We start from the raw sequence: 17,367 nt of genomic DNA, 5'->3' as shown, positions 1-17,367 counted from the left end.
GATTTGAGGACAAAATGTTCTTTTGCTCCCCCATATATTCCCCCACCTCCACCAACAGGGGTCATGATGTAGAGATAATCGGTATCATTAGGTTGTATCAGTATCACCATGATGTGCATGTTTCTGTTAGGTGACTATTAGCTTGACACACCGACTAAGCAGGGTTTGGCACGACGTACTATGGGATATATATGAAGTTTTGGAGCTTGACGAATCCCCTAACAAAAAGAAGATATTACAACCTTTGTTTGCAGTTTTCAGCACTCTTTTATAAATCTTTGTTAAATATCTTGGGACCAGCACAAGCTGAATATTTGCATATCTAAACCCAAATGGAAGAAATTTCTTTAAGTTATTGTTTAGATGAAGTCTCCTCCAGCTGCTTTAACTGTGCCAGAGGTGTCATAGCTTTGGAAGAAACAGTGGAGTAAACACACATACTCAGTATGTTTTGTAAATCATGTAGTCTACGTTCATCAGACAAGACCGTATGTTTATTAGATACTTGCTGCACAAAACAGCGTACACTAAAAAGATACAACTGAATAAATATCTACATTTTAACAAAGCGAATAGAGTTCAAATGGCAGGAAAATGGGCTCTAGTATTCACTTTCAGACCCTACACAATAATCAATTGACCTGCTAAAGTAAAAATATCTACATATTGAATGTCCAAACCCTCAAATTGATCAATCTTTAAATGGACTCATCTGTGAGTAAACACGTTAAATTCATGTTACTCCTGCCCTTGTTAATGTCGTCTCATTAAAAAACAAAGGTGCACTGAACAACTAAGGTGACGACAAAGTGGATCAGCAGAGGGTGAGCTGCTTTTGTCCTCAGTAACGAGGCGCTGAGCCGATAATTGAAGGATCATACGGGACTGAGGCGACAAGGTCTCTGTAACAGATGGTAGGAGTCCGGCGTCAGATAAATAAACCATCAGCCCAGCATGGGGACATCACCATAAGACAAAGCTTATTGCCAGCATTACAGACAGCGTGAAACGACCCATCAGATCTGAGCTACGAGCTGATGGACCACTTTTTTTTGGCTGAGGAAAAGATAATGGAGGGAAGCCACTGTGAGATATGTAGAAAAGGCTGTCAGTATGTAAATCTTTGTTGTCAACCTTGAGCCCCGTCAGACTTGGACAGCAGGGATCTCTACTGACTGGACTGTTTTATGTTAATGCCAGCCTGTCATGCTGTTGCCCTACTTGGGTTCTGATATGAAACGCAGACACAGCCAAAACACTTTTTGCCTCAGGACTTCTGCTATCATTACTACTGGCTGGCAGATGAATGGATGCTTCTGTGATACCAGTAAGACTTCATCCTAGACTGAAAAAAAAAAATGTATTCCAAGAGAGAGAGGGTGACTTTGATACCACATGCTAAAATCAAAAACGTGTTACTCGAGATATTGAAACGGACTAAGCAGCACAGCAAAGAAATCTATTTAATGTTTGATTTGAACTGAATGAAATTCAGCAGCGTTGCAGCCTGAGAGATCTGATGGATTATTAAGCTCTCCAGTCTAAACGCACTGCTGTGTGCCGTGAGGTTGAAATGTCTTTGACACTCTTTGTATAAACATCAAAATGCTATCACTATCATCGCTAATATCACAAGGAAAAATGTAAAAAATGTAAATTACAGTTACTGACTAATAGACGCGTTGTTCACAAATCATTAACAACTTTAGTGAAATAGCTACTCAAGCTTTTAGGAGCAGATTTGTAGCAACATCACTCTGTACTGGTGGGAAATTAGGTTGGGTTGAGATGTTTTAAATAAAACTCTTGTGGTGTTTAAACAAACTATTGTAGCCTTTGTAGGTTACAGTCTCCAAACCAAAAAACTCAACTAAACAAAGAACAAACGTAGAGCCGCCAGTCGGACTTCTAGCCGATACATGTGTGGTGTAAATCTGAAAATCCTACGTGACTTCCTTTAACACAATTTTTGGAAAATGCAACCTCTGACCTTGACGTCACTGAGATTCAAACCTGTCTGAGATTTTTAGTAGACGGATCTATGGTAGGAATTTCAAAATCCTACATCACCTTTTGTTGAGTTATTGTTTTCGCAAACTTTGATCTCCACACCACCAACCTGTCCGCTCGTGTGGTGGAGTAACGACAATACCCCATCAGTAAAAACCTCAAAAAATAAAAAAATAAATGAATAAAATTAACAAAACATTTCTTGTCAGAGTGTTTTTGCTATACGTTATTAATTAGTGGACCTTTTAATAAAGAATATCACCAAAACAAAAATTCATACAACTACGCGTACTGCACAGTGTTGGGGAGTAACGGAATACATGTACCGCCGTTACGTATTTAAAATACAAAATATGAGTAACTGTATTCCGTTACAGTTACCGTTTAAAAAGGTGGTATTTAGAGTACAGTTACTTTGTTGAAATAAATGGATTACACGGCGGTACTTCCCTGTTTCATATTGTGGCGGGTCAGGACTGTTTGGGTTTTGTTTGACAGCTACGTTCTGTTGTTCCAGTTGGCAGCGTTACGGTTGCCATGGTTACAGGGTGACGCTCTCTCTCTGCGTGTTTCCTGGGTGAGAGAGGCCTTTTTGTTGTTGTTGTGCTAAGCTAATAGGCAGAATGCTACCGGTATAGCTCTAAAGAATGTAGCATCATAGGCAGTGTAGTCCGTGCTGCAGGGAGAATGGACTGTCATACCCGTTATGTGTCTGTGAGCGAGGGAGGGAGAAAAAGGAAAAGTACGAGGTGTCATCGAGCAAAAACGGGAGCTGGAAGCATGTAAATATAATAATAACCACTGCAGCCAAGAAGAGAGCCTGACAAGCCCAGTTGTAAGTAAGCTATTAAGACTCGACTGTACACCGTGTTCGTGTTTTCCTCCAAAAACAATAAGTTCCGTTGGAGCAGCCTTTCAACGCCTCTCTCTGTCTCTGCTAGCAAAGTTGACCCAGACAACAAAGTAAAGCTAGTTTTCGGCTACGAGCCCGACACAGAACCCACCGTATTAGCCAGAGGTCCTTTACTACGGTTCGGAGCCGCGGACCTTCAGTAACAGTAATAAATCACAGCAATAGTACATTCACGTAGTTGTAAACAGCATGATAATATATTAAGTAATCCAAAGTATTCAGAATACGTTACTCTCATTGAGTAACGTAACGGAATACGTTACAGAATACATTTTGGGGCATGGATTCTGTAATGGAATACATTTTAAAAGTAACCTTCCCAACACTGACTACACAAAGAGAGCTGTGTAAAGAACTGGCTCTACACAGGAAAAAGAAAGAGGGGGAGACAAAAACGAGCATGAGGACGGGAACATCCAGGCTCTAGTTTGAGAAAAAAGATGCGTCATTAATTTTTCCAAACTTTTTATTGAAAGGCACCTGTAAGAGCCAGAAAGGGAGTACTGTTGTGTGGAAATGTCCCGTTTTCTTTCATGTCTTTGAACAAAAACACTTTTTCTGTGCATTTTCAAATTTGGTTCAAATACCTTTATCCAGCGGTCCCCAACCCCGGGGGCCTCGGGCCGGTACCGGTCCGTGAGTCGTTTGGTACAGGGCCGCGAGAGTTGAGGCTCAGGTGTGAAATGTATAGTTTTCAGCGTTATTTTGTTATTGTTTTTATCGTTAACTCGGTTTTCCTGGGTCTTTTCACGTGTGTTATGAATAAATCTTGTTTTTTTCGGTACCGGTACTAGTTTTATTTTGTTGTATTTATCCGCGACACCTTAAAGGCCGGTCCGTGAAAATAATGTCGGGCACAAACCGGTCCGTGGCGCAAAAAAGGTTAGGGACCGCTGCCTTAATCGACATGAATATTTTTGACTGGAGTCTTGCACCATCTACTTTTGTCCAACCCCTTAATGAGTAAAAACACTTAAATGCTAAAATGCCAGAAGGAAATAAACAACATCTCTTATAAATGACAAAATTCCCACAAGTTTTCAAAGCTCGTCATATATAAAACAATAATTTATTATTTCTCTCATTTTACAAGACATCAAATTGGGTGGTTAACTAAAGATTTGCTTAAGCTGTTATTCTGACCAATACATGAAACCCTACCAAAGCAACTACAGTGTGTGCTTGAACAAACAGATATTTCAGTTTCAGCAACGTGAGAAATGTCTTTCTCTAAATATACGTACATACATGGTGATATCACGTTATGATGCTCGCTACATTATGTAACAGACGGTACATCGCTGGTGGCTTTAAACTTTGGGACATCAGCACCATTCAAGGGAAAGCAAAACAACAAAGTGAATTTGATACAAAAGTTGGATTTTTTTTTAATTTACAAAAAGTCCTTTTGAAAAGGTTAAGTGTTTCACCTCGCAGGAAAATATTGTTTTGGTAAAAGCATTACGTACACATTACAGCAAAAATACTGAAGAGATATATAGTACGAACAAAATAATGTAAAATAGTGTAAATGCTGGCTTTTTAATGTATGGCACACTGTCTTTACACACTTTCAAAACCTTCCAAAAAAGTCAAATATTGTATTTGTGTTTCAAAAAAATCTTCAAAAAAGCAGGCACGAAGGTAGAAAAGATTATTGAATTATGCTTCCAAAATCTTCCTCATACACGGTCTCCTAATCCAACTCACTCGAGGTCCAACCGTTGTTTCAGGAGCCCTCTTTTCACTGCAGTGGGGAAAATGCTCACACAGAAAAGGTGTTTATTTCCTATTTACACGTGTTGCCACCTTGAACGAGGCAGGAATCTGCACCCCAGCTGTTAGAGTCCTATGTACAGACCATTACACTCAAGTCTCTTCTCCTCTAGCAGGCCTGAACAGGACTTAGACCGTAGTCACAGACAGGAGGGAGTTGTACACCCTCGTGCCATCTGGTGACTTGGTACCATGGGTGAGAAGTTCTTGAATGGTCATCCAGTTGTCAAATATTTTCTTATTCCTCTTTTTCATCATCTTTTTGTGGCTGAGTTCGATGATGTTCGGCTCCTTTTTGTCCTCCAGGGTGGCCTGCTCCTTCAGACAGTCGGCTCGGCTCTGCTTCATGAACTCGCGGCGCTGCCTCTGCTCCTTGGCACGCACCGCGTGCTGCTTCCTCTCTTCCTTGCTCCAGTAGCGGCCCATCTTCAGCTCGCTGATGGCGTCGTCATCTGTGGTCATACCGCTGCGCTCCTCGTGAATCCGGAGGGCGCGTTCCCTCAGCAGCTTGTCCCGGACGGGCCTCTTGGTGATGTAACGTGTGCCGTCGCTGCGGATCTTCACCTTCCACTCCATCTTCGGCTCCAGGTCGCTGGGGGTAATGGGATCCCGACACATGCTGACCAGGCTCATCTGGCTCTGAGCGTACTCTACGGCTGACTTCTGCTGGATCAGCTGCATGTAGCTCTGGTAGTGCTGGGCATGGGCGGGGATGTGAGCGTGCTTGTAAGGTGAGTGCGGCTGAGAGAAGCCTCGCCCGCTCTTACTAGACTCTCCGGGCTTTCTCTCTTTGCCCTCTGCCTGCAGCGCTCCATCTGGATCCTTGGATGAGCTTCTGCTCCGGCTCGGGCTGCAAGCTTCCTGCACCGGAGACAGGAGGGGCTTCAGCATCCTGCCGCTGGAGCCCGACGGCCCAGCTTGGTTTTCTGCTACTCTACGGAGTGAATTATCTGGAGACAGTTCCAGAGTCAGAGGGGTGCTGCGGCAGCTCTCACCAGTGTTGTAGGCACTGGAGCTGTCCTTGTCAGACTTCTCTGGCAGCTCCGTGATGTCTGACAGCTCGTGGCGGCGAGCATCTATGCTAGTGTTATAGTTGCGGAAGCCGCTGTTGTGCAGCATCCAGGATTCACGGCACTGCTCCCTCAGCTGCTGCATCTTGTGGGCGCGGACGATGTTCAGGCACTCCAGCTCTATGGTGCGCAGCTCCTCATTGAGCATCTCAAGCTCCTTGTCCACACCCTCCTGGTCCTGACCCACCGCTCCACCGCCCTGCCCGTAGAGGCCCTGGGCTCCACTGCTCCTCATCTGGCACTTGAGCTCCAGGAGTTCCCTGAAGCGCTCGCACTCGTCAACCGGAATGCCCAGGAAGTCGGCGTCGGCGTAGTCGACCGACATGAACGACTCGCTGCTGAAGGGCAGGTCGGTGCTACCGAGCGTGTCCTGGCTGTAGGTCAGCTTTCTGCAGCTGCCCAGCGTGTTGGAGGCCGTGGTCTGGTCATCGCCGAGGTTCTCCTGCTCGGAGCTCTCGTCGTTTCGCGTGCTCTCGTCCGTGCGGCCGACGCCGCTGTCCTTCTCGTGATGGTTAGAGAGCAGCGTGGCTGTATCTGTGGTGCCCCCATCCTCCTCGTGCTTCTTCTAAACAAAACAAGCAAACAGACCGCACAGGGGGAAGAAATAAGCGTAACTGTTTCACAACTGCTTTTCACATTTGGACAAATATGTGCAAAACTGTTAATATCACATCTGCTTTAATTATGAGCATTCATTGCACTTTTAATCACAAATAGACGAATAACAAAGGCTGTGTCGCTGAGCCTGAGGTTCTATATAACAAAGACAATTTCTGTTAATTGAAAAAAACAGTTGGAAACCGTGGAGCATCTGTTCACCTCGCCAGAACGGGCTCAGCTGACATAATCTATTGATGGACATATGTGTTAGTGGAGATTGATTGTGCGTGCGCACGCTCTTCACGCTGCGCACATGTGCGCGTACCTGCTGCAGCATGCTGGCAGTGAACTGCATGGCCTGATGGTGCTGCTGCTCCAGCATATCCATGTGGAGGTCATCCAGGAAGTCGTTCCTGTCATCATCCATCCAGCCCTCATCCAGCTGAGACGCGGCGGAGAGAAGAGACGCCTCGTTAGATGCAAAGTTTTACACACACACACACACACAAAAAAGACCATCTGCTATTCAAAGTCCAAGTGCTGTTTTCAGATTTGAATCAATTTGATGTGAAATCACATTTGGTTCCAAACTAAAACCTTTATTGAGTTGACACCAATAACAGTTTGTGAAATCACCTGAATCTCTGGCCTGGCAACCAGCAGGGAGATGTTCTGGTTGCTCTCACTGGTTAGCAGTGCCACGGCATCCTCTCGATTTTGGATCTCAACACCGTTGATCTTATTGACACAGAAAGAGCCATTTAAATAAAAAAAGCCGTTTTTGTTCACTGTCATGATAAGAGACACAGAAACATGCACACACACACGAAATCATACCTGTATGATTTTGTCACCTTCTCTAATTCTGCCATCTTTTGCCGCAATGCTGTTTGGATCAATCTAAAGAGAGCACACATTACATTTGTGAGTTAAAGTGAGCGTTATTGACGCCGACAGGCAAAGAAATTGCTGTCCGCCTGCGACACATACCTCACTAATGTAGATCCCAGCCTCATCCTCATCGTCAGTCCTGTAACAGATAGTCAGGCCGAGCTTGTCTTGAATGTTGTCTCTGTACAAATCCACCTCCTGGAAGGACACATGCACAAATTAATAACCTACATAGCTGGAATTATTTTGGCCCATAGAGCAGAGAAACACTGTATTTATACGTCTGTGTCTCACGACTATCTAAATGGGATCAAAACTGGGACACCAGAGAAGGAGTGATCCATCAATCTCTGTAATGAATCTTTCTGCTGGAGGCAGCAAGGCCACAGGCTCCTGACAAAGCCTTATGACAGAATGAGAGATGATGCAGTGGACTGCAGTTGCGGAGAGTGCCATTTTTCACTTGTCAACACGTGTAATCTCACAGATACAGATAAAGATATGAGCAGCGCTCGTTTTTGGGGGCAGAGGGCAGATTCTGAAAGGGGTTAGCACTCTAAAAAACTCTCAGCTAAAAAATGGACACCATCTTTGAGGAAAAACCTCTGGAAAACACCAAGAATTAGATGACTATTCTTATTCTGTAAATATGATGCTATAGTGAGGTATGGTAAGTTTAGATTGTTGCTTCTAGCTGTTTGTAGCAGTCTTTCTTCTGGATTTATTAAATACCTGCAGCTTCTGCAGAGGTTTCTTCTTGTTTAAAGGGAGTTTTTCCTTCCTAATGTTGCCAAGCGCAACATAGTGGGTCGTATGACTGTTGGGGTCTTCATCTTACAATACAAAGTGCTTCGAGGTGACTGTTGCTGTGATTTAGTGCTAAATAAAATTGAACTGAATCACAGGGATACCTATAGGATTCATTAATTTGGATTATATTATACAGGATTCATAACACTGACTGTGTGAATCTATTTTTTTAACTAGCAAAAAAACAACTAAACAAAACAATAAATATAATTTGGGAAGTAAAGTAAACAAAAAAGCTTCTGGTATTAATATAAACAAATTAGCGGTCAACCTGTCGGATTTGATTTAATCGCTAATTTGCTGTTGTGTGAATTTAAACATTATGAAGCAGAGTCATTCTTCAAGAGCACCTCCACAGATGATATTAATATCAGGCAGGTGGCCCCTGAGGTTTAATAAGAGGGGGAGCGAGGGTTGGCAGAGGTCAATGAAGGTGCACGACGGAGGTTTGGTCGTGGCCTCTTCCAGCCTCTGTTAGCATCGTCAGATTCATCACCGCAGCCCTATTATCTTGTGCCATCTAATTATCCACTGGGCCTCATCTCCACTGCGTAGGAGCAGAGGAAGACTTAATAGGCCCTGTCACTAATAAGTAATGATGTCACCGTTGTGCATCTGCTGGAACAAACCAGCAACTCGATTCCTGTCTGGCATGCATCTCGGTGTCTCCGCATAGGGAGACTGCTCCATCAATAACTGCAATATATCAGGGCTTGGGGTCGCTAACAAGGCCATTGGAGCGGAGACGCCGAGACGACCTCAGGTCTGCTTATGGAGCAATAATGCACTTCTGTCCAAAAGTAGATCTTCATTGAGTGGACGACTAAGAACGGAGATGGTGTTTTTACCTCATATTCCAGCTCCTCCCGCTCTATGTCCTGCTGTATACCCTCAAGGAAATCAGGGTCAAAGTACACGTGCCCAGGAGGATGCCTGAGAAAAGGAAAAAAAGAGAATAGGATAAATTGGAAAAGAGTGGAAGTCAAATTGGACACACACATTAGGAAAGGAAACAAGAAGTAGTGACGCGTTTGTCAATCTGGATTTAATTTTGCCCCAGAGTTGGAAAATTAAATGGAGAAGTAGTGGGAAAGTAATAAGAATTCAATGAAGAAATCACTCTTGAATCAGATTCATTGAAACTGCAGCCTGAAGCTAATCACAAATTAACACGCCGTGTTATTAATTTGTCTCGAAAATCAATTAAAGAAATCGCTATTATTCATTAAAGGGCGACTCCTGCTGCCACGGAGTGGAAAGTATAGCCAGGCTCCAGGGCTCACACACACACACACGGAGTCAGAAACAAAAGATGCATTTTGAGAATGTGCAAATGAGCACGGCCATCATTTCGATGTGGCTGCGTGCCCTGGAGGAGCTGCTATCTCCCGTGAGTGACAGGGACATTTTCCCTTCAAACTTCCACACTGGCGTTACACGATCGCAGCGGTGCATTCTGCAGAGCAAGATAAGCTCTTTCAATTAGCATTTGAGGTTAAACGTTGGACGGTGACCAAAACTGGCATGACCTTTCCAACACTGCCGCGTTCTAACAACAAACATTTCGACACTCTTCTCCATTTGGCAAAAAGGAATTTCTGAACAAGCAAGTTGTGAAAAAGGCGTGAGGGGTCTTTAGCAACTGAGGGTGAGTGTGCTTAACTGCAGCTGGCCTTGCTTTAAACTAAGGAAACAGGAGAAGCTTAAGAAGCTTTTAAGAAGATGAAGAAACGTGGTCCAGAAAGGCTGGCGACACATAAAGGCTTATGAGACCCTTTCAAATGTGTCCTTTTTTAAAACCACTGGTAGACGATTTAATTAATCACCTCAAATTTGAGATTCGTTTAATTAGGAACTTGAACACTTTGAATCGGTGACAGGGGAAGAAATTGTTAGCAACACAGTTTCTTTGACATTCCACGGTCTCTGCTAATGTCTTCATTTGTGCCCCATAAACTCAGGGGTGTACAAATCAGTTTATGACAGCCAAGCTTAAACGTGAGGATCAACTACCAGGTCCGACATGTACAGTTATTTAATGTTCAAATGTATGTCCCACAATTAATTTACAGAATAAACTGCCTTCTCTCACCCTATTAGAGCACTTCGCTCTCGCTCTGCAGGCCTACTTGTTGTTCCTAGAGTATTTAAAAGTAGAATGGGAGGGAGAGCCTTCAGTTTTCAGGCCCCTCTTCTGTGGAACCAGCTTCCAGTTTGGATTTGGGAGACAGACACTATCTCTACTTTTAAGATTAGGCTTAAAACTTTCCTTTTTGCTAAAGCATATAGTTAGGGCTGGACCAGGTGACCCTGAATCCTCCCTTAGTTATGCTGCAATAGATGTAGGCTGCCGGGGGATTCCCATGATGCATTGAGTTTTTCTTCTTCAGTCACCTTTCTCACTCACTATGTATTAATAGACTTCTCTGCATTGAATCATATCTGTTATTAATCTCTGTCTCTCTTCCACAGCATGTCCTTCATCCTTTCTTCCTTCTCTCACCCCAACCGGTCGCAGCAGATGGCCCCGCCCCTCCCCGAGCCTGGTTCTGCCGGAGGTTTCTTCCTGTTAAAAGGGAGTTTTTCCTTCCCACTGTCTCCAAAGTGCTTGCTCATAGGGGGTCATATGATTGTTGGGTTTTTCTCTGTATCTATGAAGCGCCTTGAGGCGACTTTTGTTGTGATTTGGCGCTATATAAATAAAATTGAATTGAATTCTCTATATTTAAAACAGGAGTTCTCTGACTACTCTTGAAATAGTCTGCCTCCAGTTGTTCTTGTGCTGTTCTGTGCTCACTAACTTGCAAGGTTGAACTCCTTGAGTAAAAAGAACGAGCTGGTACTTACTCCTCTGGAAGCAGATACTCCTCCAGCTCTGAGATTGGGGGTGAAGAGGGGGGCAGATTGGTGAGGCCCATGATGTGCTGGAGGGTGATGTCCGTCTGGGTGCTGATGTCTGTGACTTGGGTGTCAACAGCAGGGTTGGCCACTTTGGGGTAAGGGGCCCGACGCAGAACCTGGACCACGATGGGTTCCTTGGCGGTGCGGAAGGCCTCCACCGCCTGGTCGTGTGTGGCCTTTGAGAGGTCCTTTCCATTGACCTGGAAGGAGGAAGGAGACACCAAGGTCAATAACCGTGATAATAATGGAGAAGGTTATTTTTTTATTTGGTGCCGAGCTCTTTCTGTGAAGCTCACGTCACACTATGCCCACACAAAATCAGAAGCAATGTTCTGTTTGAGAAATGACTCATTACCGCCTTCAGCTTGTTTTACAGGGTCACAGTTGGACCGCGCAGAGTAAGACCTTAATTAGGAAGAGTCTCTCTTTAATTAATCAAGGTTATTATCCGTGGCTGCATGAAGAAGCCCTCGTTTAGCTAAGTAATTTCTTAGCAGAGGATAAATTTGACCTCCCGTCAGAGACAGTGGAGTGGGTGCCAGGCGCTAACCTGAGAAGATTAATTTGAGCAAAAAAGCTGCAGCGAGTCGCGAAGAAGAGGCTAATTAAGTGTGGCTGAGCCACTTAAAGTGTCTGAGTGCTGATGAGAGATGAGCACAGACCCTCAAAAGAACATGTCACCAGACCCAGTGTGACTTGCACGCAGATCTACGCTGTCCAAGAAGGTCACGGCTGGGTGTACAAATTAGATCTGTGGTTTATCGCTATAGGCGAAATCTTACAGGAAATTTACTGGAGGATCGACACTGGGAGCAAATCCAAAACAAGCGGCGGCTCGCTAAACTTTATTAACAGCTGAGGTTTCTTGCATGTAATCCGCAGCCTGGGTCAGTACACTTTATCGGGGTTTACACAGAGCTGCCGTTCTGCTCTCAATCACCACGTCATGTGGAATTTTTTGGTCTGTGATTTCCGGATGTGTTGAGAGCTTTGATAGAATCTGAGCCTGAGGGTCTTCTCATTTCACAGGTCTCCTCCTCCTGCTTCTCTGCTGCGTTTGCGCACACACACACACACACACACACACACACACACACACACACACACACACACACACACGCTCATTTCTACCTAGAATGAAGCTACTTTCTCACATCAGTATGTAGTTTGCAGGTCATTAGGCATGTCATGAATCTCCAGCATCCCTTCTTCACTCTTCTTCACATCTGACACACGTGCAAGTCCCCGTCTGAGGATTAATTTTCTGATAAACACGTAGGTGGTTGCTGTGCCTGCCCCCAGCTATAGCAGTCTCATTCCAATTCATAGCACAGTTTGCAGACTTAACTGTAGTCCGACACATCAGAAGTAGCAGCAATATTAAAACACCTCCAGGGGGATAACGGTGGTATATACACACAACCCGACTTTGACCCAGAGAACGTGAAAAGTGAAGCTATATTTTTATAAAAAGAGGACGTATACCCAAAAGCGGTACGCTTGAGTACGTGCTGAAAGAGAAAGGATGAAGAAGGCTGGAAAACGGAGGAAACGCTGTGGGGAGAGGCCATGTGCCCGCTAATAACCAGAGCAGATTAATGCTAATCCTGGGTTTGCAGGATAATTGGATCATCACAGTGGACTTTTAAATTTTTCTACATTAAAACTTGGCCAAAAAAAATTAATAGCTAATTTGCGGTTTGCTCGGAATAATTCAACAGTGGGAAAAGTTTTATCATAACAGAAAATGCTAATGTAAGAAATTCAATCAGTCCAGACCTCATGTCTGTACTGATCTTTGTTTCCCACAGCAGGCCACGATGTTGCACATCAGCTGAGGAAAACAAGCGCCTTTGTGCCTTCTCCCCTCTGCACGCAGGCTCCAGCAGTTAAACCTGGTTGCCAGGAATCCCGAGCCTACTTGAAGGCAGTGAACCAGAGACAAAGCCTTTAGTCCCCTTCTTGTTGTGCCTACAGCATTCTGCCTCAGTGCTCTCAATAGGGGGGGAGAGTCTCCTCCCAACTGTGGCGGGGGTCCCACAGCCTCCATTCACTAGGCTCACCTCTGACACGGAGCGACCCTTTGCGGCACACTGGGAAAAAACACACAACACTCTCCCGACACAATACACAATGCCTCGGCACCGCTGAGACCCCCAAACTGCGCCGTGTCAAGCCCCAACTCAGCCGCAGTTCAGAGCGCACAACTCAGTTTACACGCGCAGCCAAACAAGCCAGACTTTAACAGGTTTAGCAGCTGCTCAGCTGCAACTGAAGGCTGAGTTCGCCTCGAGACGCGTTCTTCGCGCTGACACCACGATGACTGACATGCAGAAATTACTCCGTCATCCTCCGGCGCATCCTCTGAGAGGCCTGGCTTAAATCCGTTTTAATGACAAGAGGGCGGCAAAGCCCCACTTAAAGGAATACTAATTAGTTTGAAATCAAACGACCGTTGCAGTGGTGGAATTTACACAGCTGTGGCTTTGTTATTCACCAATTTTCCTTCAATAAATGATCACATCTGAAGCAAAAGCAGAACGGACGACCTGTATCACAGGACTTTCGTGCTACGGAGGGCTCTTCCTCGGTGCTTCGTGTGGTAGCTGTGTCAGTCTTCAGCCTGCTGGGTAATAATAAGGGGCAGCAGGTGTGAGCCATCGAGCTCAGATGCTCTGGAAGGCAAATCAGGCTGGATTGAGATGTTGATGTGGGACTCTCTGTGTATTGTCTCTTCAGTGATTGGCAACCTGCTGCCAGAAATGCTTATCTGCCAGGCAGTGGGCTTCATCTCTTTGATTATTATATTCATATTACGCTGCATGAAGCGAGGCGGCCTCTGTTTTCCATTTCTATTTAGTCTTTATTTAATCAGATATTCCCAGTGAAATCGAGCTTCTTTAAATATGAGAATGATGAGAAACAAGGGAAATAACTGTAATCAAGGATAATAAATGTAATAGACACAAGTTCTGCTGTAACTCAAGCTTTTAGTTCATGCTTGCCACATGTGTACTGTACCACATCATCGCTCATAAGGTGAAATGGGTTATCTGCTAATTGAACGGTGGGTGCTTCTGCAGTCTAAGTGTTGCCGGGTAAGATACTAAACTCCAAACTTTCCTATATGCATCCATCAGTGAGGGGTGTGTGTGTGGGCTTAAAGACACAGAGTAAAAAGTGGCTTTTTACTCTGTGTATTTTTGCTGTGGTGGAAAAAACATAAAGGGCACTCCACCGCAAATTATAGTCGTAGTTTTGAATCGGACACTGTTATCACTCATAATTTCAACTCGCCAATCATGTTGGTGTGATGTCATAGCTCTGCAATTCAGGGAAAAGGCTGGAAAAATACTAAATGATTGCTTGTCAGCGTTGCCTTCAGGGCTTTTTGCTTTAGGGGAGTCAGCTCAGGGGGTTTAAAGAGTGTCAAAGTTTGCATAAGGAAGAGGGCAAGGTGGATGAATATGTCAATAATAATATTAATGAGCAGCTTGCTTTAAGTGGCTGGTTGCAATGACATAAATACTGATGTTGTAGGAATGACACCAGTAGTGATGCTTTTTTCCTTCCTGCAGGCTCACATTACATTCAGCCGATTTGAGTTTGTATGTGGGAGGAGGAAATTGATATTTTATAGCTTTTTATGTTTATGTTATAGCTTTTTATTGCACAAAAGAACAAGAGTGTGATGCTAACTGCAACCTGCATCCAGGATAGAAACAACCGCATTAAGATGCTAACACGACTTTGGCTCTTTGCAAGCTTCTGCACAAACAGCATGCTAACACAAAGCTAGCAAAGAACCCAGAGTGAAACAACAAAGGCAGTGATGAGCAGTCAGGCTTGAAGCCCTTAAAGTCCACGCTGGTTTTCATCCTTGCTTTGCGTTGTGTATAATACACAATGTATAATACATTACTTTTTTTGAATAATAATCCCAACACTGGACACCAGCATGGCAAAGTCTACTGCAGCTAATGATAAGTGGAAACGCTATGCTAACAGTATGCTAACAGGAGCATTTATCTAAAATGAGACTAAACCAGCCCGATACACTACAATGCCAGTAAGACAGCCCCCCTCCCACCAGTTCTAATCATTATCATACAGGAAAGGCTTTGCAGGATATTAAGTGAATGTAGCATTAGTCTTTGATATGGCTATTGAATCACCACATAATCCTTTAATAAAGAGGAGAGCCAGTGCTTCTGTTCCTCGGGGAGATGCGGCGAGGTGAGCAGAGTGGAAACTCTGCCAGACACACGGTGCCTTTGACAGTGTGGCAGAGGAAACCCTGGGAACTTCACTCTATAGACGAACATTTTCAAGCAGTTTGAAAGCCGGAGCACTCGTCTTTCTGGTTGGGTACACTTCTTAGACAAATTCTTCCAAATCTCTATTTCCCAACAGAAAGGAGCGCTGACATTACAGAGAGCACGAAGGCTTATATTCAGTGGGGCCTATACTACGTTTGAGTGGCAGCCTGAATGTAGGTCAATCTACTCATAAAACACAGCTAATCCCTCTTTTATTTCACTTTAAAGCATCTTCATGAGAAGAAAAAACCTAAAACCTGAGAAGCAATTGATGATTTTTCTGCACACAAGTCTTTAAAAATCTGCATTTTGTTTTTTAACTGACCAGGCAGGAAACTCCACAGCAGGAGGCTTAGAAACACAGCAGTCTTTATTTACAGCAGCCTGCGAGCTTACAGAGGATTACAGAACAAACAGCTAAAAACTTAATGCTAGATGAAAGAGATACTGCTGTTTACTTTCACCTAAGCTGATTGAAGCATGGGACATTGGCTTCTTAATTGATCAGCTGTGGATAAAACAGATTACTTCCAGTACGCTTTCTGCTCCCCATCTCAGGCCTAATGAGCCCAAATGAAGGTGTGATGTGTGTCTGATGGAGATGCTGAACTTCACCTCACTCCATTTGTCTTCTGCTTTCAATCTCTTTATAAGAAATTCTTTTCAAATAGACTATTAGACATCATTTTTTAAATAGCTTTTGCACGCCTGTATCTCCCACTGTGTGCTTGAGTAGCCTGGCCTGCCTGAGCAGAGTGTGGGGAACATCACTCTCTGCCCCTCAGCACATGTATGAAATTACAAGTATAAGGCAAAGTGAAGGGTCAGGTTCATGAGGCCGCTCATATCAGCAGTCAGGTTGAAACCTAAGGATTGTGCCATGTTTCATTAACGCACTTATCTCACACCAGTGCTTCAGGCGCCCCCTAACTGTCCAGCTACACAGATGTCGACCCACACTATAAACACACGCTTACCCCATCACAGCTCTTTGCCAGGGCCAAGTCTATTTGTCCATGGAAGCAAAGACATTTTTGCTCTTAGGGGAGAGGAAGGGGGGGGGGGGGGGACAGAAAAGTAAATACGAAAAGCCACAATCTGCGTCGAGATGGGACATACTGGAGCCATCCACGGCCATAACTACATTATACTGGGACACTAAATCAGAAAAAGAGCTCTTAGTCAATGCCATGCTGGGAAAGGCCAGATAATGAAAAACACCCAGAAATCAAACATCTGCTTCCAAGGTCCTGGTGCTGGATACCAAGAGACCTCCAGAGGATCTGCGTGACCCTGAGGGGATCAGAGCTGTTTTGGCTAACAGCATTAAGTGGGTATTAAGTGGGCAACAGTATTAACTGTTGTGGCTGAGTGCTGTATATACATGAATAAAGCTCTGCTTACAAGGTTCATGAACACTTATTATATAATCACCAATCTTTTAATCATGTACCCGCTGTGACAATCAGGGTGAAGCACTGCTGCTCCTATAAAACAACAGCTGAGTGAAACTAATTAGGAGGCCTTTACTATGATCACACACCTAACTAATTAGAAGACAACCTATTCAAAGCTGACTAGCACCTATTCTATCGTCTTAGAGTGGCATCGGGTCTGTGGCTAGTGTTTGTCCATAACTATGACGACAGTTTAAGCCAGTTCAACTTGGAAGGTTTTACTAGTCTTTTGAAATATTATTTAAATTAAGTGAGATTGATGAGCTGGTTCAAAATCATTATTGAGTGAGCAAAGACAACATTAATTTAAAAATTGTTAAACTTTACCTGTTTGTCAAAGTCAGTATCAATTTTCTTTATAGAGCACATGTCACTGTACTAAAACACAATGTGCTTAAAATATAAATCTATGTAGGTTTGTGTACTCTATTATATTTTTATATAATATGTATAGGTTATAGCTTTTAAGTACCATATGGAGTTATAGTTGTGAGGAATTTGTGAAAGCTTGGGTAACTGGTCCTTGTCTTTTTATTCCGTCATTGTTAGTACAACACAGATGCTCTTATCGAGTAATCTTCTTGTTGTTGAAATGAGAAGAAAAAACATCATGCCACTAA

General features: G+C 43.9%; 1 protein-coding gene across 2 annotated transcripts in view; it reads right to left on the bottom strand.

Moving 5' to 3' along the window:
* Positions 1–3,960: 3,960 nt before the first annotated feature.
* pdzrn3b (PDZ domain containing RING finger 3b) overlaps positions 3,961–17,367 on the bottom strand; it is a 102,166-nt gene continuing 88,759 nt past the window's right edge. For both annotated transcript variants that reach the window (XM_087840519.1, XM_087840520.1), the window contains 7 exons: positions 10,918–11,171; positions 8,919–9,003; positions 7,360–7,458; positions 7,207–7,269; positions 7,006–7,107; positions 6,695–6,811; positions 3,961–6,334 (listed from right to left, as the gene is read on the bottom strand). In XM_087840519.1, coding sequence (XP_087696645.1) covers positions 4,829–6,334; positions 6,695–6,811; positions 7,006–7,107; positions 7,207–7,269; positions 7,360–7,458; positions 8,919–9,003; positions 10,918–11,171 — 2,226 coding nt within the window. In that variant the 3' untranslated portion in view covers positions 3,961–4,828. The remainder of the gene's footprint in view (positions 6,335–6,694; positions 6,812–7,005; positions 7,108–7,206; positions 7,270–7,359; positions 7,459–8,918; positions 9,004–10,917; positions 11,172–17,367) is intronic.

The sequence above is a fragment of the Neolamprologus brichardi genome, chromosome 5, assembly GCF_056152115.1.
Source record: "Neolamprologus brichardi isolate AB-2024 chromosome 5, ASM5615211v1, whole genome shotgun sequence".
Classification (NCBI taxonomy): Eukaryota; Metazoa; Chordata; class Actinopteri; order Cichliformes; family Cichlidae; genus Neolamprologus; species Neolamprologus brichardi.
This window is presented reverse-complemented; position numbering and strand designations above follow the sequence as displayed.